This window comes from Episyrphus balteatus, chromosome 4, assembly GCF_945859705.1.
Source record: "Episyrphus balteatus chromosome 4, idEpiBalt1.1, whole genome shotgun sequence".
NCBI lineage: Eukaryota > Metazoa > Arthropoda > Insecta > Diptera > Syrphidae > Episyrphus > Episyrphus balteatus.
This window is the reverse complement of record NC_079137.1, coordinates 58,886,974-58,913,070: the sequence shown is the minus strand read 5'-3', so window position 1 is coordinate 58,913,070 and position 26,097 is coordinate 58,886,974. Positions and strand designations below refer to the sequence as shown.

The 26,097-nt window shown below is 30.0% G+C and overlaps 2 protein-coding genes across 3 annotated transcripts; both read right to left on the bottom strand.

Annotated features, from left to right (window-relative positions):
• Positions 1-292: 292 nt before the first annotated feature.
• Positions 293-24,614, bottom strand: LOC129918605 (transmembrane protein 19). Of its 2 annotated transcripts, XM_055999228.1 has the most exons (5): positions 24,288-24,614; positions 23,973-24,221; positions 23,765-23,917; positions 669-943; positions 293-573 (listed from the first exon to the last, which is right to left on the bottom strand). In XM_055999228.1, exons 1-5 carry the CDS (start codon positions 24,403-24,405, stop codon positions 328-330), a joined length of 1,041 nt encoding a protein of 346 aa, XP_055855203.1. In that variant the 5' UTR covers positions 24,406-24,614; the 3' UTR covers positions 293-327. The 2 variants fall into 2 exon arrangements, with proteins under 2 accessions (XP_055855203.1, XP_055855204.1); XM_055999229.1 differs by lacking the exons at positions 293-573; positions 669-943 and adding an exon at positions 18,142-18,918 and having other exon boundaries at positions 24,288-24,606.
• LOC129918607 (putative odorant receptor 69a) lies at positions 15,620-17,362 on the bottom strand. The gene has a single exon (XM_055999230.1). It carries the CDS (start codon positions 16,568-16,570, stop codon positions 15,743-15,745), a length of 828 nt encoding a protein of 275 aa, XP_055855205.1. The 5' UTR covers positions 16,571-17,362; the 3' UTR covers positions 15,620-15,742.
• Positions 24,615-26,097: the final 1,483 nt, after the last annotated feature.

The window sequence follows — 26,097 nt, the reverse complement described above, 5'->3', positions numbered from 1 at the left end:
CTGGAAACCCTATAGTTTTCGCTTAGGTATGCTTTTTCGATTTTTTTATTTTCTTTCTATCATATTAAAAAAAAAACCAGAAAAAATTAGTCATGCAATAAGAACTTATCAATTTTTAGAATAAGTTGTTGCGGGGTAGACGGTAACCCTTAGCCAATGGATCTACATATTTCAATTAAGAAAAACTTTCACTTTGTGTAAACACATACATATAATAACACTCAGAAATCAGAATGCTTTACAAGTCACCAAAATTATAAAAAAAAAAATAAAAACAATACTTTTTTGTTGATGTTGGTTTCTTTATTTATATTAAACATGCTTGATTCAGTTAGCCTTAGCAGTTGTTTCATTTTCTTTAGCAGGTGATACTGAAGCTGATTCTTCTAGTTTTTTGTTTTCAGTCTTTTTCGAGTCCTCAGATGGCATTTTGGAGGGTCCAATTTGTTCAATGCTCGTAGCAATAATTGGCATTCCTTGTCCATCAGATGTTATATAAATGGGAATTGTAATAAAAATGGGTGCTTGTTTGCCACCGTCAAAAGCCAAAAGAGGTTTTAAAGGCATGGGATTCTACAAGAATTAAAAATTTAATTTTAATGTTATATAAACAAATTTATGTCTTCAATTGAAAAATTAAATTTAAGCATTTAATTTGTTCAACTTACCTTTTTCAAATCAGTATCATCTCCAGAACGCAAGAAATTCATTGGTGTATAATCGGCCTTTTCAGCTTTGGTTGAGTCTTTTTCGGATTTATTTTTCAAAAGCTCAAAATAATTTGAGGTCATTTCTGGTGGTACAATCAACCGGGTTTCCGAATCATTGTTATTGTTTAATTGATCGACATCAACTGGTGCAGCATTGCCGAATCCACAAACAACGAGCAAACCTAATCCAACGAACAAAAACGACTGCATTCTGTTTAAAACTGTGGCCCAAACTGAAAATAATCTTTCTTTTATAACAAAATAGAAATTTCTAAATCTATAATACTATTTAAGATTCATTATTCTTTTTGAGGAGAAAATCTTCAGCAGCTACCTGTTGTATACCTCAAATGCGATTTCTTTATTTTTTTTTTTTTTTGCAAAGATTAATAAAATTTCAAGAATCTAATTGGGTCGATAGGTTGAATAAATTAATCCGTCATGATAATTTGCATTACCATGATGACGCTGTCAGAATTCTAACATTATGATTATAGATATTTAGCATATGTTTATCCGCGGAGAAGTAGAGAATCAAAAATCTATATATAACTATTATAACTTAGGTATAGGTAAACTATAAAAAACTGCAATATAGTTATTTATTTTGGCGATAACCTTTTGTATGCTTTCTTTGACATGAGTTACAGGGTGTTCGTTGTTCACTGTTATAAAGGATGAGAATGAACCTATCGAAGCACTTTTCGCAAATCGAATTGGGAGTAGTTTATTATTTTATTGCTAATTAGTTATGATTTTTCGCTCAGTTCATATGAACTTAGCGAAGCACTCCCCCTGAGTGGAATCCAAAATAGTTTCATATTTTGTTGCTATTAAAGATTCGCTAAGTTCATATTAACTGAGCGAAACGCTAACAAACAAACAAAATTGGGAACAACAAAATGAAAATTGACTTAACTATCCAGCAGCACAACAGCAACAAAATATGAACTTATTTTCGAGTCGCTAAGTTTCTACAAACTGAGCGAAACACTAACAAAAAAAAAACTATTTGAACAACAAAATCAAAATTGACGTAACTATCCAGCAACACAGTAGCAACAATATATGAACTTATTTTAGATTCGCTAAGTTCATATAAAGTGAGCGAAAGACTAACAACAAAAAAACTATTTGAACAACAAAATCAAAATTGACCTAACTATCCAGCAACACAATAGCAACAAAATATGAACTTATTTTAGATTCGCTAAGTTCATATAAACTGAGTGAAGGACTAACAACAAAAAAAAACTATTGAAACGACAATATCCAAATTTGATTTAAATATTCAGAAACAAAATATGAACCAATTTTATATTCGCTAAGTTCATAAAAACTGAGCGAAATACTAACAAAAAAACTATCAGAGCGATAAAATCAAAATTGACGTAACTATCCAGTAACACAATAGCAACAAAATATGAACTTATTTTAGATTCGCTAAGTTCATATAAACTGAGCGAAAGACTAACAACAACAAAAAAACTATTGAAACGACAATATCCAAATTTGATTTAACTATTCAGAAACAAAATATGAACCTATTTTATATTCGCTAAGTTAAAAAAAACTGAGCGAAATACTAACAAAAAAACTATCAGAGCAGAGCAATAAATTCAAAATTGACGTAACTATACAGCAACAAAAAAGCAATAAGATATGAACTTATTAAAGATTCGCTAAGTTCATATAAACTGAGCGAAACACAAACAAAAAAAAAACTATCGGAATAAATAAAATAAAAATTGACGTACCTATCCAGCAAGAAAATAGCAACAAAATATTAACTTATTTTGGATTCGCTAAGTTCATATAAACTGTTTCGCTCAGTTAAAAAAAAAAAACTAAATAATAAACAACTCCCAATTCGATTTGCGAAAAGTGCTTCTCCTTCGCCAAATTTAAGGGTCAAAATTTCTGAATTTCTGACAATATGTACTCATAAATGTTTCTACGTCATTTCTAAGTCAATGTCAGATGATAAATGTTTTAGGCATTAACCTACATTTGAAATATATAAGACTTTTTTTTGCATTCTTTACCCTCGTTATGTCTCATGGTCATAACTGATTGTCCTATTAAATTCTAATTTTCTCCAAAGTATGCATAACATTCACATTTTAGAACCTTATAGCGGAAGTAAATATTATAAAAGACAAAAACTCAAAAACACTCATAAAAAAGTTTGTCTTTCAACTTTATTGCTAAACAAAAATAATTCTTATTCATAATTAATACATTTTTTTTCCCTCAAAAAGAATAACATTGGAATTACCTTCTGGTTACTATAATGTCTCTTTTATATAAGAAAACAACAAGATAATTGCTTGAATTTTTAAACAAAAGGAATAGTTCTTTTATAGCCGGAAAATAAAGTTTAAAATGTCTTAATTCTCCAAATAAAAAACTATCAGAGCGATAAAATCAAAATTGACGTAACTATCCAGTAACACAATAGCAACAAAATATGAACTTATTTTAGATTCGCTAAGTTCATATAAACTGAGCGAAAGACTAACAACAAAAAAAAACTATTGAAACGACAATATCCAAATTTGATTTAACTACTCAGAAAGAAAATATGAACCTATTTTATATTCGCTAAGTTCATAAAAACTGAGCGAAATACTAACAAAAAAACTATCAGAGCAGAGCAATAAATTCAAAATTGACGTAACTATACAGCAACAAAAAAGCAATAAGATATGAACTTATTAATGATTCGCTAAGTTCATATAAACTGAGCGAAACACAAAAAAAAAACTATCGGAACTACAAAATAAAAATTGACGTACCTATCCAGCAAGAAAATAGCAACAAAATATTAACTTATTTTGGATTCGCTAAGTTCACATAAACTGTTTCGCTCAGTTAAAAAAAAAAAAAAAAACAAAATAATAAACAACTCCCAATTCGATTTGCGAAAAGTGCTTCTCCTTCGCCAAATTTAAGGGTAAAATTTCTGAATTTCTGACAATATGTACTCATAAATGTTTCTACGTCATTTCTAAGTCAATGTCAGATGATAAATGTTTTAGGCATTAACCTACATTTGAAATATATAAGACTTTTTTTTGCATTCTTTACCCTCGTTATGTCTCATGGTCATAACTGATTGTCCTATTAAATTCTAATTTTCTCCAAAGTATGCATAACATTCACATTTTAGAACCTTATAGCGGAAGTAAATATTATAAAAGACAAAAACTCAAAAACACTCATAAAAAAGTTTGTCTTTCAACTTTATTGCTAAACAAAAATAATTCTTATTCATAATTAATACATTTTTTTTCCCTCAAAAAGAATAACATTGGAATTACCTTCTGGTTACTATAATGTCTCTTTTATATAAGAAAACAACAAGATAATTGCTTGAATTTTTAAACAAAAGGAATAGTTCTTTTATAGCCGGAAAATAAAGTTTAAAATGTCTTAATTCTCCAAATAAACTCTCAGTATTCCTAAAACGATTGCAGAGTTTTGTTTACATAAAACAATATGGAAAATCAGATCAATTACACCCTCAACGACTTTATGGAGTTTCCAAACTTGGCTTTTAGATTAGCTCTAATAAAACCTTTTCGAAGGCCTCACGATACCAAACCATCAATTCTAGCTTGGATATTTTTCTCCATTGGAGCTGGAAATTTAGTTTATCAAAATTTTGGAATGCTTATCGCAATGATTTTCACCAACAACGATTCCATTGATATTGTTCTTATAATTTCTGAAACTGGATCAATTCTAGGCTTGACAATGGTGGCTCTATGTAAAATGACAATACTATTTTGTTATCGTGGAGATATTTTGAGTGTTTTGGAAGAATTTGAGGATTATTTTCCAGGAATTTTGAAAATACATCGTTGCTGTCGTCGAACTCGATATCGTGTAAAATATTTTGCTGAATTCTCGCGGCAAATGATGAAGACTACGACAATTTTTTTTATGTTTGCATTTTTGGTCTATAATTTGATACCAATTGGACAATCTTTGATTGAGTTGTTGATTTTAGGACAAAAATTTCAATTTCGTTTACAATCAAACACCTGGTATCCCTGGAATGGAAATACTATTTTACGATTTATATTGACTTACAGTTGTCAGGTTTGTTCATCATTTACTGGAGTAGCATTTATCATGGCTGGAGAGTTTATGTTGTGTTTTTTTCTAACTCAAATGAGAATGCATTTTGATTTTTTGGCTAGAGCTTTAGAGACTATGGATGCAATTGAAGCTGAAGCTGATCCTAGTTGTTTAAGATTTTTAATTCAATATCATACAACATTGATAAGGTTTACAAAATAAAGAGTATCAGGACTTTTTACTAAAAATTTGTTACTTTTCAGATTAACTAAGGAGATCAATCACATCTTTAATATTTCATTTTGTGTTAATTTTGCAACTTCTTCAGTTGCAATTTGTCTCATGGGATATTCAATGGTAATGGGAATTAGTTTGATAAGCGCTGTACGGTACTCAATTGGCTTGTTATCTTTTTTGGTGTTTACTTTGTTTATTTGTTATAATGGAAGTAAATTTACTCAGACGGTAAGAACTAGCAAACCAAAAATTTACTGACTTAATTAATTTAAATTTTTTTCCAAGAGTGCAAAATTACACTCGGCAGCTTTTTATCATAACTGGTATGATGCTAGTCCAACATATAGAAAGACAATTTTGATCATTATGATGAGGGCTGCAAAACCATCTGTACTGCAGGCTTATAAGTTTTCGATGGTATCAATGGAAACTTTTATGGATGTAAGTTGTAACGTTGTACGGGTTTTTAAAAATTTTTTTAGATTTTTGAAAATACGTTTGTTTTTCTTTTAGATTTTAAAGTTCTCGTATAAGCTGTTTACTTTCTTTCAAGCCATGGAATAAAGGAATTATGTCAACATTATGATCTTGTGCCTGAAGAAAGTTATTATTTTTTTTTAATAATAAGTCGAAATATATTAAATAAAGTTGCACATCTAGTACAATTTTCATTCGTCACATCTTACAGTCTTCAAATTTTACTAAAATAAAATGCATGACTGTGTCGCACGTACCTACTTGCTTTTATGATAAAATATGGTCTAAGTACTAAAGCTTTTTAAAAATTCACATATAAAATACTTTTTATTTAACTTTAGAAGAAATTAAGTAATTAGGTATATAAATAACTTATACTCCAGTCAAAGCGTCATTTGATCTTGCGCAGAGAGGCACTGTCAGTTTTTATTTCATGGATCGATAGGGGTATATTTAAAAGGCTTAAACCCAATTTCTCACCACCTGATCATTCTTTTTAGCGGAGTTGGGTCGTAGAGAGCTAATTTTTTTTTTAATTGTAGATAATTTAAAGGACTACAACAGTAATTTATTTTTTTAGCCAATGCTTGCACCGTTTACAAAATAATAAGGCAAGAGTTTGCTAAACAAAAAAACGTCTTTGACTGAATATTACTTATTTTTTATTTGTTTCAACAAAAATAATGTGCACCAAATCGAAAGAACAATGAATAGCTTTATTTTTTGTCGTAGGACACTCTGAAGTGGAGTTATTCCCAAAAAAACGATATTTTTAGGTGTTTTCGCACCGGTTTTGCATGCGTTCATCTTTGGTGATAAAGAACTGATTTTTTCTGTAAAATGCAGGACATAAATAGGGCTACAAAATAGATTAGAAAAATGTAATCATGATATAAGCTTTTTTCGAAATAATGATAAAAATGTGTTTTTTAACAACAAGAATTTGACTTTAAATGGCTGCCATTTTGTCTTCACTCACTCAAATACAATGAAATTACATACAACGATAGAAAATATTATAAGGAAGAGAATGTATGTTTATTTTTTGGTCTACGACAATCTGGAGCAAAGATATTAGCTTAGAAGTAAAATATCCCAAAAAATGCATTTTTGTGAATAACTCCGCTAAAAAGAATGATCAGGTGGTGAGAAATTGGGTTTAAGCCATTTAAATATACCCCTATCGATCCATGAAATAAAAACTGACAGTGCCTCTCTGCGCAAGGTGAGGCCCTTTTTTCCGACGCTTTGACTGGAGTATTAAAAAATAATAGGTATAAAATTTGTTTTTAAAATTACAAAAAAAAAAATATTTTTCAAAATGGTTTTGAACTCCAAACTAAGTATGTACCTATGTATATCTTAAAATTTATGGTTTAGCAAAGAATATTTTTAGAATTTTTTTTTTGAAAATCGTTAGATCCGTTTTAAAAAAAAATAAAAAAAATGTTATAAAAAATATATCAATCGACATATAAAACAAATTGTCAGCAATTAATAATTAATTATTGATTTTTCCAAAAAAAAAAAAAGTGATTTTTTTACCAAAAATGATTTCCTTGAAGATTTGTCTAAATTTTTGTATTAAATGTTGCCAAGGTTATTAAAAAATTTTAATAAAAATTTAAAAAAAAATTTTTTTATTGCAATTAAGAGAAACTCAGATATCATTTTAACGGTTCTATATAGAAGTTATCGTTAATTTATGGTCCAAAAGCATATATTTTTTATTCAAAAGTTAAAAGCCATTTTTGATAAAATCAACCTTTTCAATTTTAAATAAGGAAGAAGTCCTTGCCTTAACACCTTGTGGTGTTCACTGCCTATTATTTGTGAATTCTTTTAAGCATGAATAAGCTTAATTTTCGTGTGCTAAACGACCAGATTTGGCTTCAAAAATGAGCCAAAAAGGAATTAAAGACTCGGGTAGCAGTTTCTATAGGAGAAGAAAGGACCGGACCGCTTGACCGCAGTGTACAATAGGACAAGCGAAACCAAATCAAAGCTTTGGCAGAAGATGGCGCAGACAGGTGCAACAGCAGAATAGGATAACCAAGGAGCTCCAAAGGTGTCGGATCACCACTTTATCTGTTGTTCGTCAACTTCGAGAAGACTCTTATATTTGCGGATTTCAGATATTCTTAATAAGCTTTATTAGTTATAAACGGTGTATTGCGCGCTGCCTTCACAGTGGAATTCGATAGAGTCTGAAATACTATCTTAAATATTTAAATAGCTTGTACGAAAAATAATACTTTTCCAGGATCATGAACAGGGCTGTCGTTTCACCTTTGGAGTTTGCAGTACTTTAGCATTTAAAAAAGCAGTACGCCATAGTACGCAAAAAAAAAAATTTTTAATATATTTTTTTTAATAAACAATTTAGTATAGTAGGTACTACGTAAAAGGTCACAGCATCTAATAATACTGGTCAACAATGTTGTTGTTAAACAAACTAACTTATACTTTTTATAAAGTTTTTCATGTTATTCTCGTTAGAAAATCGAAAATGCCCCTTTTAATAGTTTTTAAGGCTTTGGAAATCCGTTTAAACCCCTTCAATATCTTCTTTTTTTCTTTTATTAATTTAAAGTTTAAGTTAAGTAAACGTGTTAAGTATATCTCCATGTTCATTTGCATTTAATAGCAAATCTCGAAAAGTTCCTACACGATCGCTTTCAAATTTCGAAACAAAGTTCCATTTAAATTTCCACAAGTTTTTGTATTGTATTGAACAAGGAAAAAACTTTATTTTTCTGACTAGTTAATTTTTAAGCTATTCATGCTTTTTTGTAAATCACCCCGATTCACCAAATTTGCCACTATTAGAACTCTAGAACTTCATAAAAAGTCTGCGTTGACAAATTTCTATTCAATTTAATTGGGCTTTTCTCTTCTTTCTTATCGGTTAATCTGCACTGAAGAAAAGATTGAAAAAAATTTGTGTGATTGCAGAAAATTTTTTATATACATATATAACCCGAAAATTTGAGTATCAATCATTATTAATACCTCTTTAAAAATTATTTTCCTGAAGATCTCTTGAATTTATAGAAAAAGAGAGGTTCTTTGAAATAATTGGGAAAAAAAGCATACTTTGCCTGTTTTGAGCAGTACAGCAGTACGGAGTTTCAAAACGCTGTACAAATACTGCAATTGCAGTACTTCGACAGTCCTGATCATGAGTCTCCATCGAATAACAATAAACTCTCACCTTATTATCAATTGATGTAGAAATTGATTTTAACGAAACGAAGCACAAATGCATTATGTTTTTTTTTTTCAGATTTTTCATTAAAAAAAAAAACGTATTTTAGAGTTTTTCCAAAAAAAAAAATACTTTTTGCAGATATATTGTGCAGTCGTGTTAAGCGATAACTACAGTTCACTCCAGTTGTGTATAAAATTGTGCTTTCACTAAAAATGATTTTTAAAAATTGGTAGTATAAGTTTTACTAAGAAATTTATTTGTTTAATAGATATTTAAATAGCTCTAAAACATGTAAACAATTGATAAGAAAATTTTAGAATCTGAAAATAAAAAAAAAAAGTTAACCAATTTATTACGATTATTAGGTATTAATTAATAATAAAAATAAATTAAAACACCTTACTCACATTCATAAATGTTTGCATTGATACTGGTGCAAATTTATATGCTTGTAATATACGAGGTTTTGCCGATCCAATCATAAATATTAAAATTGTTTTCCTATAAAATGGTCCAGCATCATACCAATTGTGATAAAATGCAGCTAAAAGTAATTTATCACTCTATAAATGGAAACAATAATACATAATTATTTTTATTTATAAAAGAAATCTTTAAAAACTTACAGATTCAGTTAATTTACTTCCATTATAACAGATAAAAAGTGTAAATAAAAAAAATGTAAAAAGTCCCATCGAATATGCTGCAATATCACCAAAACTCAATCCCATTATCATCGAATAACCCATTAGACACATGGCAATTGAAGACATTGCAAAATTTATCAAAAATGACACATCAAAGATTTCGTTGATTTTTTTTACCATGCTGAAAATATATATTTTTTAAAGTAGACATTTTTATTCCTCAAAGTATTTTCAAAAATCTTTAAATTTCATCACAATCAAACAAGTGGTTTAAAAGTAATTAAATAACAACGCCCTCTTCATACAATTCAAACACATCGAACAAAATTACATTTTCTAAAGATTCATTTATAGGTTCAAAAGGTTCTATATTCAACAGGATGTTTATTAATAAAATATATGGGAAGTTATTAATTCTTTTTAATTATTGATGAAAGGCAATTTTGTAATAATTGAACCATTAATTCTTCTTTGAAAGTGTATCACGAAATTATATAATTAAATCAATAATTGGCTCTAATACCTATTAAAAAAGTTAGAATGTATTAGAACACTGTTCATTAAATGGATTCATCTCAAGACCCATAGGATTGATGGTTATGCTATTTTAAGTCTAAAAATATCAAGACTAAATTTGCTTAGATAAGATATAGAACTGGAAAAGAATTGCTTAAAAAAGGTATTCAAAATTTTATAGCGCCTCGAGTGAAAATAGAACTCCGCCGCACCACCTCCGCACCATGATCACCGCTGCACCACGTCCGCACTATTTCATTTTGAATGAAAAATTCGGCGCAGCACCACCGCAACACGACTGCACCATGACTGCACCACGACTGCACCACGTCCGCAACATTTCATTTTGAATGAAAAAAAAAATCTATTCCCCTACTTATACAAATGCTTAAGGTTTATGTATCATGTTGCGGCGAAATTTTCATACAAAATTAAATGCTGCGGACGTGGTGCAGTCGTGGTGCTGTTGTAGTGCGGTGGTGGTGCGCCGAAATGTTCCGCCAAACGGCGGTGGTGCATTATTTTAATTCAATTTCTATTTTTACTCGGGGCTTCTGACATTCTTCTTAAAGAAGGATTAAAGTTCATATTATTACCTGTTTAGTTTTAAATGATAGTCGATTAAAAACCTTAGACAATTTTTATCCTTTTCGGCCTCAACAGCATCAATTGTTTCCAAAAATGTAACAATAAACTCATAATGCATTCGCATTTGTGTTAAAAGGAAACATAATAAAAAATCTCCAGCCATATGATATGCAACCAAATGAATAGAACAATAAAGTTGGAAAATGTAAACCGAAATATAATTCAATAAAGAGTTTTCGTCCCATTGAAACCATGATTCCGTTGGAAGACGATATATGAAATTGTGTCCCATAACCAAATATTCAACTGATGATTGTAAAAATCTCAAAACATTCAAAAGTCCTCCAATTGATGATAATAAAATGAATAATGTCCTCATAAGAGATCTGGAAAATTCATAAAATTGTTCAAGTTTATATTCACATTTTTGAAAGATTTGATTAAGTTTTAAATTTCCAGGGAAGAATTTATCCAATTCAGCAATAAGTATTGTCATGTCTTTGCGATACAGGAACAGCATAACTATTTTGCAGATAGATAAAGAAACTAGACCAGCAGGAGCTGCTTTGTCGGATATTTGAAGAATTATAGGAATTGAATCGTCTTCAAGTTTAAAAAGTGGAATTATCATTCCTATAAAGTAGGCAGTTGAAACTATTGGACCGAGTATCATAAGCAACCGGGATAGCACTGAAAACTTTTTATGTTCCTCATTAAATGGTTTGAAAGAAGCTAGCCGAAGAGCTCGATTGGGAAACTCTAAAAAATCATTTAGACTGTAAGATTTTTTTTGTTTTCGGTTCATTTTTCTTTTTGGTTTTAATAGAACAATTACTTTTGGAGAACTAACTATTGCTCTAAGAATGGTTAGTGTTTATAAAAGACTTAATTGATAGGTGTGGTGTTTCATTTAGTTTAGTAATCAGTGTATCTACATTTTATTATTTATTAATTGGACACTCTAATTGTCGTAATTAATTTGAAATTTTTAATTTGAGTTTTCTTAACGTTATGTCGTCATAAGATATAATAGTTATCCAATAAGGAGTTATTAAGAGTTTAGGAACACTCGACTCTGTAAGAAATGAAAAAATATTATGTTTATTTTTTTTAAATAAAAAACGATTAATGTTATGAAAAATAGGTAAGGCAATTTATTCTCTACAAAAAATTTGCGTTAGGTAGCAAAAACATGCACTCTATTGATGTTGACTTATCTTGACCTAAGATGATGAGCTCCGTGAAGCAGAACTGGGACCTCAAAATTTTTTAACCAAACTTCTCTAACTCGTTTGTCCACCTTTTGTCCATGTTTGTTCACCCAAATTTTCTTTTATAAACTCTTCAAAACTATTTTTTTATAGGACGTCTGAAAAATCGTCTAAAACCCTAAAAATTTTAGAAAGACGTATAAATCGCAACAAATTGCAATTGTTTGTCCAACTCGAGTTTTATATGTGTACATACCAAATATTATCGTTTGTCCACCCTCCGCTTATAGACCAGGGTCGATAATTTTTGAAATCAAAAAAAATCATAGTAGGATGAAACCCATTGGAAAAGGAGGAGAATATGATAAGAATGAAAGGAAAAATAAATTACGGGCGAGCCGAGTTCGGGAAGTAGGTGGGTTGAGTTTTTAATGGTAAAAAATGGTATAAAAAAAAAGCTTGAATTCAAAAAAAAATTTTTATCATTGTTTACAGTTTTGGCCTATTTATTCAAATTTACACTTTAAAACGTAAGAATAATCAATGTTACATGAAATCTTACGTTTTTTGAGTAATTAAAGTGTAAATTTGAATAAATAGGCCAAAATTGTAAACAATGATAAAAATTTTTTTTTTTGAATTCAAGCTTTTTTCATTTCTTGAATTTTACTAGAACATGTTCTATAGTATACTAATGTAAAATTTTTTTTACACCATCAGAAAATAGACATTTTAACGAACAAAATGCCCACCGATTTTTTGAAAAAAGTTCATATTTTGACACTTGAATTTTCGATTGAAAATTAGGGTGTTTTTTTGGTATAAAGTAAAAAAAAAGGTTAAAAAACTAATATTTTAAATCAAATAAATTACGGTGTTTTCGGGATATAATAAGGTGAGTTCACCAAATTTCGTAGAAAAAAAAAACATTTTTTTGAAAAAGATAAAAATAAAAAACCAACAACACGGTTTTTTTAATTTTTCACATAAATTTTGAGGTTATGTGAAAAAATTGTTAATGCATAAGTTGTAGATCTTTTTATTACCTACAACTTTGCCATACAACTTTTTTCTATAGGATTTGTAGTTTTGCCGGAAATCGAGATATACCATTTTTTACCATTAGATAAAAACTCAACCCACCCACTTCCCGAACTCGGCTCGCCCGTAATTTATTTTTCCTTTCATTCTTATCATATTCCCCTCCTTTTCCAATGGGTTTCATCCTACTATGATTTTTTTGTACTTTTTAATGTTTTTGAAGGCATCGGCACTGGTTTATTAGGAGATATTCAAAAAAAAAAAAAAAAAACTTGTTCAAAATTCCCAACAAAAATTTCGCATACATCACAGTGTATGTACTGAAAACCACCAAAAATAATTTTTTTTTTCAAAAATTCAAACAGCCATCGTTTGTTGTCAAGAAATGGATACTAACCAAAAATCATCGTCGGCCCACCCTACGTTGAGGAGATATTAAAAAAACAAAATCTACTATCTACTGAAAAATTCAAAATTACCAAAAATCAAAAATTCAAACTGCTGTCGTTTGTCCACCTCGAGTTCTTTACGTATACCAAAATTCGTCGTTTGTCCACCCTTCGTTTAGAAGATACTCAAAAAAAAAAAAACAAATTTTGCACTGAAACAAAAGTTACGCATACACCACAGTGTACATATGTACAGAAAATTTCACAATCCCCAAAAACTACTTTTTTTTTTAAATTCAAACTTGTGTCGTTTGTCCACTTCGAGTTCTTTACATATGCCAAAATTCGTCGTTTGTCCACTCTACGTTTATAAGATATTCTAAAAAAAAATGTTATAGCGAAATATTCAAAGTCTCCTAAAATTCCCAAAAAATTACTTTTTTTTTAATCAAATTTCTGTCAAATTTCGTTTGTTCACCCTACGTCTAGAAGATATATTCAAAAAAACAAATTTTGTACTGAAAAATTCAAAGTCCCATAAAACCGTTTTGAAGAAAAATTAGCTTCCTCGTTTTGAATACATATATGAAAGTTAGTGTTAGGCTTGGTCTTAAGACAATTTCAATTTTCATTTTAGCCAATCTCCACAAATTTTTAATTTACATACATACATGCTTAAAAAAAATCGCTTCAGGGCAGGGGCACATAGTCCAATAAATACTCTAAGTTTTCGCACTCTAGTGTCAAACGCAACTTGACAAAAATGCAAAAAAAATACTAAAATATTCTATTAAATTCAATTAAAGTATGTATGTATGTATTTGTTTATTTTAAAAAAAATTCTGTGTGTTTGAGATTTTTCAACATCACTTCTCGAAAACAGGAGAATATTTTAAAAAAAGTTGGTCGGCAAACCTAGAATTTTTTTGAATGCTATTTTTTTTATTCAGCGCTGTTATAAAGGAATTAAAACTCTCCTATGTCAGAAGCCGCTCCCCGCTAGTAATTCGCTTATCGAGTTCACCAAGTGGATCTAAGATAGCGGCGCACATAGGAGTATTTTGATCAAAAACTGGACAAAATTATTTTTTGAAGTAGGTAAGACAATTTATTTTTGCTAGAAATTATTATTTATACAATGAAAGGCGGTTTTATGCAAATAAGTTGAAAAACTTTAAAAACGCTCGTGATAAGAAAAACTAAAAAAAAAATAGTATGAAATTTCATACTACCAAAATTTGAAAAATTAAAATATCTAAAATATTAGAGCTTCTTGAAAGGAACCATTGTGATTTTTTAGGCTTTGTAAATCCAAATGCATCAATTTCAATAACAAAAATTTCTGGAAGATTTTAAAAACCAGTCAAAAAAAAAAACATAGGGCGTATGAGTGTTTTTTACTCAAAGTGAAAATTTCATTCGCAAATTATTTTGTGAACCGCAAAAATACGCACCCAAATTTTTGATATTAAATTAAAAGAATAGTCAAAGTTATCATAAATCTATGTATCGAAGCAGAATAGTAGGGTATACTATAACAAAGCACTTAGACTTTAAAAAAAAGCAATCAAAATATTTATATGTGGCAGACTCTTTTCACACTGTCATTTAATTGAACAAAAAACATTTAATATTTCCATAACTACTCTTTAATTTATTATTCAATACCTGCAATTGTATTTTTCATTTGAAAATTTTATGTTTAAAAGCACACTCGCTCACAATCAATCTCCTAACAAATGCTCACCAAATCACCACAATTTAAAAAAAAAATCCAGAAAATAAAAAATTGACTTTGAAATTGTTTTGTCACTCCACACAATTTACCACAAAAAAAGGAAGTGCATCATATGAGCCCCTGTATATTTACCATCCACTTTGTAAAAAATTTAATTCAAAATTTTCATTTTTAGAAAATCGAATTTTGTCCAGCTTTTCGACCAGAATACTCCCATGTGCGGCGGCAAGTCTCCCAGTTTTGATTGTTTTGAGTCCAACTCAATACTGGTTTTTTGCATTTAGATATTTTTGTTTGCTTCTTGATCTTATTCTAAAATTGTAAGATTACACAGCAGCTTCTTTAGAATAGAAATTTTAATCATACAGATTATACCTAGCTTTTATAAAGTTTTTAATTTTCTCATAAAAGTTATAACTTTTTTAAAAGTTTCTTTCAATTTTTTTAGAAGTGTTTTAGAAAGTCTTAGCGAACTTCGGTAAGCCTTTTGCTATATACCTATCACACCTAGCAGCTTTATAGAGGAATCCGGTAATACCTAGGCACATAATCCTATTCACATCACCATTCACCAACTTAGGCCCATTTCACACACAGCTGGCAACCGGATAACCGGCACTGAATACGTGTTTTTTAACATTCGTTTTCGATTTATTTCCGAAGTTAAAATGTAGCTTCTGTAATATAGAAACTGAAGTGTTTGTTGGAACGTTTTCTTCTCTTAAAATAATAATACCAACTCAGTGGGATGATTAGGTCTTGATGCATCCTAAATTTTAAGCACGGTCTAATTTTTCGTATAGGTTTTTTTAATGTCAATTGATTTAATTTAACTTACATAAGCTTGGCGAAGAAAAAAACACAAATTTTAATTTTTTTTTCCCACTTAACTTAAGTGCAATCGACTATTCTAATATAACATACATACCTGTTTAGTTTTAAATGATAGTTGATTAAAAACTTCAGACAATCTTTATCCTTTTCAGCTTCAACAGCATCGATTGTTTCCAAAATTGTCACTATAAACTCATAATGCAAGCGCATTTGTGTTAAAAAGAAACATAACATAAAATCTCCAGCCATATGAAATGCTACCATATGAAGGGAAGTGTAAGACTGCAAAATATAATTAGAAATAAAAATCCATAGAGAATCTTTGTCCCATTGAAACCAAGAAGGCGTTGGAAGTCGAAATATAAAACTTTGTCCCATAACAAAATATTCAAAGGATGATTGAAACAATGGCATAAAATTCAAAAGCACTGCTATCGATGTTAAAGAAAAGAATGATGTCCTCATGAGTGTCCTAGAAAACACATATAATTCTTCAAGTTTGTATTCACAATTGTGAAAGCATGGATTAAGTTTTAAATTTCCAGGGAAGTATTCATCCAATTCGGCAATGAGTATTGCCATGTTGTTGCGATACATAAACATTATAAACATTTTGCACAAAGATATTGTTGATAGACCAATTGCAGCTCCTCTGTCTGATATTTGAAGAATTATTGGAATCGTATCAATTTTGATTTCAAGGAATGACATGAGCATTCCAATGTGATACACAACAGCGGCTATTGGACCCATTGTCATTAGTATCCGTGATATCAACGAAAACTTTGTGTTTTCCTTATCAAAAATTTTGAAAAATCCCATACGAAGAGCTCGATTAGGAAACTCTAGAAATTCGTATAAACAATAGGACTTCTTTAATTTCATTCTTATTGTTCTAAATACGACAATTATTTTTGGAGAACTAACTATTTGTATCAAAAAAGGTTGTGTTTTTTATATAAGCATTCATTTATTCAATCTAAATGTCGTGGCAATGGCATTTAATTTTTTTTTTTTGACCCATCAACAAATCAATTATCTAATTAAAGAATTCAAATTGTCATAATTGGTTTAACATTTTTAATGAGGATTATTTTAAACGTATACTAGAAATGAGGTGCATTTGCATACAAACGATTTTTTGTACATTGAACTATAGATTCAGTTCCGCAGTTTCTAATGTTGGTAGTTTGAATTGTTTTTTCAAAGTTATTTCATTCATTGAGAAGTCGAGAGTAAAAATCATATTACCCTTCACACAATTTTTAAGCTCATCGCTGTGGTTTTCGTACTTCCCTGACAATAATTGCTTAAAAATGTTCATTTCTGGTTTTCAAAGCAATAATTGACAGTTTTGAAGTGTTTGTGGGTTCTTCACGTAGCCCTCGTAGAAAGTGTGTCTAACCATTTAACGCTTGTTTCTATCTCGAGCTACAACCTAAACCACTGGAGCCACTAATATAGAAAATAAGTTGTAAGATTTCCAAAAAATGTTAAAACTGAACTTGAATCTGGGTTGTTAAAACGACATAATTGAATGTGTGTGAATACAATAATCGGGAGCAAAAAAAATATAATGTTGTTTTAACAAATGCCGCAAAAAGGTAATTTACCTGAAAAATAGTGCTAAAATCTCTGGTCTAACACAAGCTTATTTTGAATACACTGCCCACCACATAATTTTGTACTAAATCAGGGCATTGAGGGTGCTGATTTTGAAAACAACATAATTCTTTTTATACCAGCTCTAATTTTTACAGTATTCATACTTAAAAATAGATACAAATTCATAAAAAATTTTTTTTTAGTTAATTTTTTTTATTTTACTTGCTCAGCCGAAATCGTTACATTTGATATAAAAATTCGTCCGCAAAAACATTGCAATTCAAACTTTTCTCACTAACTGGGATAAGTTAAGATTCTGCATGGCTTTGGAGCAAACAATTATAGGGTCCTTGCTGAACCCTTAATATGTCTCTAAAATTTCAGCTCTGAAGGGATTGCTTATTTTGTGGTATCTAGTGTTCTCAAATTTGTAGCTGAGTAAAAGATACAAAAGAATTTATGTTTGCACTATAGTCATATACTTGAAATTCGATTTAATAATTTCTTCATATCCGATTTTGTTGAAAAACCGTCACGAAGATAGAAATAATTTAAATTACATTGGGAATGTCGTTTTGAAAATTTCAAAAGTTAGGATTTCGATTTAAATTTTTGTTACGAAATTCCAAAGCATTAGAACTTATATTTTGATATTGTATTGCTTCCTTTAAATTTCAATTTAAAAAAAATGCCATCTATAATATTTAATGCATTCTAAGAAATGACGGGTCTTAGGGTGGATCTTCAGATACACGGGTTTCAAAGGCTCTAGTTTATATGGAATCCAGCAGAATATGTCTTTAAATATAAATAACCTTACAAAATAATTAGAATTACTAAAAACATTTCGATTGCTTAAACAACATTAAAATTTATTATTAGATATAAATGACTTATGAAATTACATAAATATATATTCGCATTACAAAATACATAAAAAAGATTATTTTAGAAAAAAAAAAAAAAATTGTGATAATGCCTCTGTGATATTTTTGTAGTGTGATTTTGCTTAAAAATTAACAATCTGAAAAAAATTCGAGATTTCTCTGAACACGTGAATTAGTTACAAAAACAAATTTTATTTTAAAAAATAGCTACGCTAGTCATCACTTTTTTCCTTCTTATTCAAAACTGACTCTCTACAGTCTATATTTCAGGCCATAATTTTAAAGCAACCAATGGAATAGTCACTCCTGTGATGATACTCGATATTAAGTTAACACTATGATTATCAAGAATTCTAAATCCACTTATGTGTCGGACATTTTCGCCAGGTGCATGTACAATTTTTAATTCCTCGTCAATGCCAGAAAACTGTAAAGTGGCACCTAACCAAGAATCAATAAGTGATCCAATGAAACCAGCCAATCCACCGTAAAAAATGACTGGCCATTGGGCTGGACTGTGCTGGAGGGATTTCGCTTCGACTGTGTAGATTAGGGTCAGATAGTATGTAAGTCCAATGAGGATTCCTCCAAGAAAACTGACTAAAAGGCCGACCATTGAAACACCGCCATTGGTTCCGCGGGGAACACGCTTTCGGCTCGTGATTAGAAATGGGTCACATTTACTAAGCACACAGCCTAGTTCACTAGCCCATGTGTCTCCATTGCAACAAGCTAAGGCACCTAAATAAGATGAGTTAGAAAATGATTTACTATAAATAATGGAGTAACTGAAACAAATTATTAGGGAACCCGGCCGAACAGCTCCGATTTTTATGATCTTTCTCTTTATACGTCGGTTATTAAATATACTTTTACCTCTTTAGGTTAAAAATGTCCGATGTTACCGTACTGTTTTAAAATTAAAATTAAAATTAAATTTTTGCTTAAATTTTATAAATTAAATGATACCAAAAGATTGTCTAGGTAATTTAAGAAAAAATATTTAAAAGTAAGGGACAGTCTTCCATCGTTTAAGCAATAAAAGCAATTGTTGCTTCTGTAAAGCATTATAGAAGCAAAATTGTTAGTAGGGAGAAGCTCATTCCTAACTGTTTAAATCTACTAAAATTTAATGAAGAGTTTTTGACTAAATAGTCTAAAAAATCAGAATTTTGATAAAAAAAGGTTATTAAAAAAATTTTAAATGGCTTTTTTTCAAAAAAAAAAAACGTCATTTTGGCTGTTTTCGAGGTTATGTTTTTATGTGGGGTATTTCATTATGAATAAATTTGTAACAGTGTCTATAAGAACTGGACAACCAAATTAAACTTTTTTTCCCACAAGAACCAACATATACTTTTCTGAAGGTTTTTGGGTTGCTGAACTCGAATGCGCAATCAGAAAAATTCTATTAGACTTCATTCTTGAAATATTACCGTTATGAAATGCAAAAAAAGGTTTTTTTTTATAACGGTTATATTTCAAGAACGAATGCAAATAACAATTTATATGGCCAAAAACTTTTAAAAAATAAATGTATATACATATTATTATATTATTTTTTTTTTTTTGAAAATTCCGAGTTTTTGGATTAGTTTTTCAAAAACACTTATACAAATAGGAATAATTTTCTAGCTTTTTAAACATGTATATTTTAATATTGTAGGTCTTCACATACTTAATTCAATTTAGTTTACGATGAGCAAAGAATTTTTTTTTCTATCCATTATTGTATTGGGAATTTCTCTCTTATGTAATTTTATCAACAAAAACGAATTGTTGTTTTCATTGAGATCCACTAAACAACGAAACATTGCAATTTCATCAATTGCTAGGTACTTGGTAAAAAGCTTTCTCATAAAGTTCGATTTTCATGCACATCTAGATTTGGAGAAGAATTTCCTATACGCCAAATTTTAAGAATAAAGGGTTAAGAACTAAAGTGCAAATGAAATTTCATTTAAGATTTTACGGAGCAAAATAGTTTTTCCGCTCTACCTGAAGATTTAGATGTAAAAGTGCCAATATTGCTTGATCCAGTACCAGCGTTTCTTTTTCTACTCTGGTTTCTGAGCACAAACAAGTTTCTGAATCTGTCTTTTCCTAAAATATGTAAAGCAATATTACTAACTGAAACTGAACTGTGAACTCCAAATAATAATCCTTTTTATCAAAAAAACAAAACCGACCTCTATTGACCGAAACTTGGATTTATGGTTTTCTCACAGATTCTATAAAATGGGACCGTACTGAAGGCCTTTCAAATACAAAAAGAATTAACAAAATTGGTTCACCCAGTCCAAAGTTATGAGGTAACAAACATAAAAAAATTGATAACCTCTCCCTTTTTGGAACTCGATTAGAAAGTAAATTAAAATATTTATTTTTATTGGGCTATATTCATAGTCATATTTTAAAAGCGATTCTAACTTATACTGGAGTCTTAAGTTGTTACCCAGGTTAAAAGCAGCTCTTTTGAATAGAAAAATGATTTAGAAGTAGGTCTAAATTGTCTATGAATAAGATAAACCCCAGTCTATCTTAGAAGCAAGAAAGTTACAGCTTATGAAAGAACTATGAATATGGCCCATTATTAACAGTGGCATATTGAGGGGGGGGGGCTCAGGGGGCTCAAGCCCCCCCCCCCCCCCCCCCCAAGCCTCCAAAATCATGTTACTATTTAGCTGATTTTATCATAATCTACATGATTAACTGAAACTTCTTCGTAAATCGTAGAGATTTAGATGCAGCTCAAATGAATGAGCCCCCTCCAAATTCTAAAATGGTTGTTTGTGTTTGTTTGAGTAAGTGCCTTAGTTGACGTTGAGGTTTGGGATTTTCAGGATTATAGTCCAATTCAGAATTCTTCAAATAGTTTGTTTGGTATTTTGACGTCGAATTACATCACCGTTAATTTTTGCAAAGCTTCTTATGCAATCACGTCGTATTTTATTGTCTTGAGTATATTACTTTTTTTCAAAAATAATATTTTTCTGGAAGATATTGGAAATACAAATTTTTTATAGCTCAATATCTTAGTGGTCAACATAACTAATGGTTTATTTAAGCAAATTCCAGTTTGTGCTTCTGATTTGTATTAAAAAAGGAACATATTATTAAAAAATATATATTTCGGATTAAACATTAAGAGAATGACATTGAAAATTAGTTTTTGAGACTTTTAGGTTCTGCATTTCACTTTTTGAGCATTCACTTGCGTTGCCGATAGTGAAATTAGGTGTTCTAAATTTTTTCGCTCATTTAGATTTTCTGATCGAATTCAATTCGCTTTGTTTCTGCTCGTGAACTTGGTATCTTTTTCAATGAATCTCCAATTTTTGGACAAAATATTATCAAAACTTATATTTTTATTGTTTTGTAATGTTTATTTGTTGTTAATTTAATACAAAATACATAAAACACATGAGGCATGAAATATCATAATTCATCACTGCCTCTGTGTTTGCAACCTCTTTTGCTTTACACTTTATCTAATTCATTTTTCTTTGAAAATTTGCAATAATATCGCCCATGTTCTGCATATCACTTACATATTTCATATGTCTCGCAAAATGTGACTTCTTATTTTTTCTTTTAAATTCTGCTTTATTCCAATAAAGTTGCCAATAAAATTCCATCCATGTTCAAAGTAGCAGTGATTTAACTTTAGAAACAAAATAAAAATGGATAATCCTTTAGTTTTGACAGTTCGAAGCATTTTCGAAGTTTTCGAAATCGATCGAAGATCAATTTCACGTGAAATTGAAAAGTGATGCCAGTTTACTTTAGGTCGAATTGCGGAAATATAGGCATTTATACCGAAAAAAGTGATGAGTATAGCTCAAAAACTAGACGTGGTAGAAATAAATCTGTAAACAGTTTTGAATTCAGCACATGAAAAAGTTCGAACGAAAAAATGTTTAGACTACTGAACACATTGCTGTTTGTGTAAAATGTTTGGGATACAAGAACTTGGAAAAAAAGCTACTTCGAATGTGAAAGGAGGAGACAGTAGTACGAAGTTGTCGGGAGCAGTAAAATGCTACTATACGACTTTCAGTACCGCAGCACAGCGCTTTTCTCTCGATCAAAGATGAATAAAAAAAGAGACACATTTGTAGTACATTTACCTTATCAAAAAATTTTGAAAAATTTTCCAGCCCCCCCCCCAAATTTTTTTCTGGATACGCCACTGATTATTAACATAATATTTGTTTTATATGTAGAATGCTTCAGTTTTGTTTAAATTTGGGTACAGTTTCAATGAGCTATTTTTTTTTTTTTTTTTTTTTTTATTTTAGTAGAATGGACTTATTAAGGGGTTATATCTGGTTGTAAGTGCAAAAAAAAAACCTTCTTTTTTGTGGATTTTTTGTGAAGAGGCATTTAATTATATAAACCTAAAGAATACATATCCATATAGCAAATTTATTGTATTAAAAGAATTCGCTGTGTATTTAAAAAAAATATTGGGTTCCGTTATTTTTGTATTAGATCTCCTAGACGACCTAAAAAAAAAAAAGGTGTCTGGCGGTGAGCAAGATATCTCCGAAACGGCTGGAGTAATCGGCTTGAAATTTTTACACAATTTTTTTAGATACTTTTGTCAGGTAATGAACGAAGGAATAGTCAAAGAATAAAATGGTTTTTTTCACGAAAATTTACACTTTAAAGCGAATTATTGTTAAAAACCTTTTTCCTTCGTTCATTACCTGACAAAAGTATCTAAAAAAATTGTGTAAAAATTTCAAGCCGATTACTCCAGCCGTTTCGGAGATATCTTGCTCACCGCCAGACACCTTTTTTTTGGAGGTCGTCTAGGAGATCTACTACAAAAATAACGGAACCCAATATTTTTTTAAATACACAGTGAATTCTTTTAATACATTAAATTTGCTATATGGGTATGTATTCTTTAGGTTGATATAATTAAATGCCTCTTCACAAAAAATCCACAAAAAAGAAGGTTTTTTTTGCACTTACAACTAGATATAACCCCTTAAACTAAATTGAATTAAAATGAACTAGTTCAGCAGCGTGATTTGAACTATTTTGATCGATCACTCAAATGAACTAAAGTGCCCAGCTCTAGTTTAAAGTCAACAGTGGCAATTTTTAAAGTATTTTTAATTAAATTCTTCCTTATTTCGTGTCCTTTCTTTATTAAAATAATTTGATCTTCTTCGTAGGCTGTTTCTATTCTATTCTATTTCTTTGTCGACGTTTCGATTGTGATTACAATCTTCTAATCTAAAAATTGCTATTATATTTATTTATTTTTATACTAATGGCTTTTATTTTAACTCTGAGTTGATTTCTTGGTATAGGTTTTCGCTTTTGCTGAAATATTGTAAAATTCAATAACAAAATGTCTTGAAAAAGACGTTTTTAATCTTGAGGAAGATTGTAACGACAATCGACAGAGAAATAGATACATTATTCAAATCAGACCTATAGCCTACGAAGAAGATCAAAGTATTTTTAATTATGTACTGACCTTTGAGAAAAAGATCATCAAAATTGGAGCTGTTCGGCCGTTGCTATTTTTTGAGCTTTAGTTACTCTAGTAAAAGTTATTGGGACTCACTTAAAATTGCGATTCCAAGCCAACTGGAACGATAATGCTGCTGGAAATCAATCGGCCGCTCACTGCTTCCACAGTCGATGATGTAGAGAATCGCCAATTGGGTTGCCATTCCTCCATTACAAAGGACTTGAACCCAATTCCTCTGACCTTCACCTAAATGAAAAAGAAGATTAAATGATAATACTTCCCAACTAAGATCTTCCCAAACCATCTTTAAAGTCTTTTTCTATCTTCTTTTTGATATGAGCTCTAAATTTCGTAGCTCTCGATGAGGAAAAGAAGAAAGTAACCAAACAAGCAAAGAACATGTGACTGGAAATGGACAAAACAAAAGCAACAACAATTCCCAACGCTGCTCCCGATTTGTTGACAGATTTTCTCTTTAGCGCCACGACAGCGAAGAGGAGCGGCGCCAATGTGGAGAATAACCATCGTGTGGGTGGAATTACTTTTTGTTCTGAGGAAAAAATTAAGTTTTTTGTTTATATTCAAAATGAAATGATTTCAAAAAATATTTCCATACCATCGTCATCGATTGATTGAGACAACCTTGAAAATGCTACATTTCCAATCCACATGAACATGGAAAGTGGAATTGATAGACCACAAAATAACACGGGATATAAATCCCTTGGATTCATGGTTTAAAATGAAAGAAAATCAGTTTTATTTATAAATTGCACAAGTTTTTTTTTTCGACGTATTGAAATGATAATTTTTGACCCTGCATACAAAATTTGAGCTGATAAAAAAATGCAAAATAAACTTTCTTTTTTTTTTTTTGTTGGTTGCACGTAATTTTGTGTTCTTTTCTTGAAGGTGGCTCTTGAAATATTTTCACTTTTTTCTTTCATATTTTTGTTTTTGCTTTTTTTTTTTGTTTTTTATTTGATTTTTTCTTTTGGCTGTCAAAATTTAACAAACCAAAATAAACAAAAATAGAAAGGTCAATTCACAATAGAGAATAAAAACCGGTTTTGAGATTGAATAAAAAAAATTGTTCAGTTTAAGGGAATGTTCGCACTAGTTTAATCTTAAAATTAAATATTTAGTGTTTTCCATTGGGATCCCAACAATTTTATTTGAATTTCGTTGATATAATTAATTTTTTTAATATTCACGGAATTGAAAACTTAAAAAAATGATTCACAGGGGTATGATTTTGGATAAAGCCTTAACTACATTGGTCACTTTTTGCAAAAGTACAAAAATGTAAGCTTTCTGCATCATTTTTGTAATTTTTCAATTTCGAGAAATCATTAAAAATCCAGTTTGAAAATTTTCACTTATGTACGTTTCGGTGGTCAATGTAGTTAAAAGGCTTAAGCCTAAAAAGGCAGAACTACAATGACCAAAAAAGTGAAAAAGTGGGAAATTTACAAAAGTAAACATTTTTTATTTCTTTCTAGCGCTATTTGTTTTTGGAAAAAACTACAAAAATAATTGTTTATTCAACCAAAAACTAAGCTTTCTGCATCATTAAGGCTTAACTACATACACCACTTTTTGAAAAAGTACAAAAGTGAAAATATTTTTTTTCTGGCTAGCGCAATTGTTTTGTGAAAAAGAGTATACAAATTGTTTATTAGACCAACATTTAACATTTGTTTTAATTTTTCAGGCCGAAAAACTGCGTTTGAAAATTTTCACTTTTGTACTTTTTCACTTTTTGAGCCAATTTATAATTTGAGCTTTATTTTTAATTTTGTGGTCGGAAAAACTAACACAAAATAAGTTTGAAAATTTTCACTTTTTGACTTTTTGCAAAAAGTGGCTGTTGTAGTTATACCTTAAGGCGTGGCCACACCGGAGGGTATGCGGTAGCTGTACGGGTAGCGGTGAGGGTACTTGTATGAAAAAAATTCCAAACTGACACATCAACGTTCAGGTGTGGAATTTTTTTAGTACAAATATCGTTACCGCTATACCGCATACCCTACGGTGTGGCCAAGCCTTTAAATTTCAATGACCTTAAAGCCTGGTACGCTGCTCGCGCTAAATTATAGCTCCCATACAAATTATCGAAAAATTTTATCTGAGCTAAAATGGATCCCATACAAATTATCGATAAGTCAGCTATTACAAGAGGCGCGCCTCTTTTCAAAACTAATGAGTGCAAAAGAGAAAGAAGATAAAACAAAAAATTATCCGACCGGAGAGTCGTGGGCCAAAATTCTGAGACTCTTTTTTGACGTTTCTTTTTCCACTCTTTCTTTTTTCAACATTCCCTTTCTTTTCTTTTTGCTTCATGGTGGAATACAACAACAACAATACTTAAATCAAAAGAGAAATGTCAAATTTGAGTCTTTGACTCAAGAGGCATCGTGTAATAG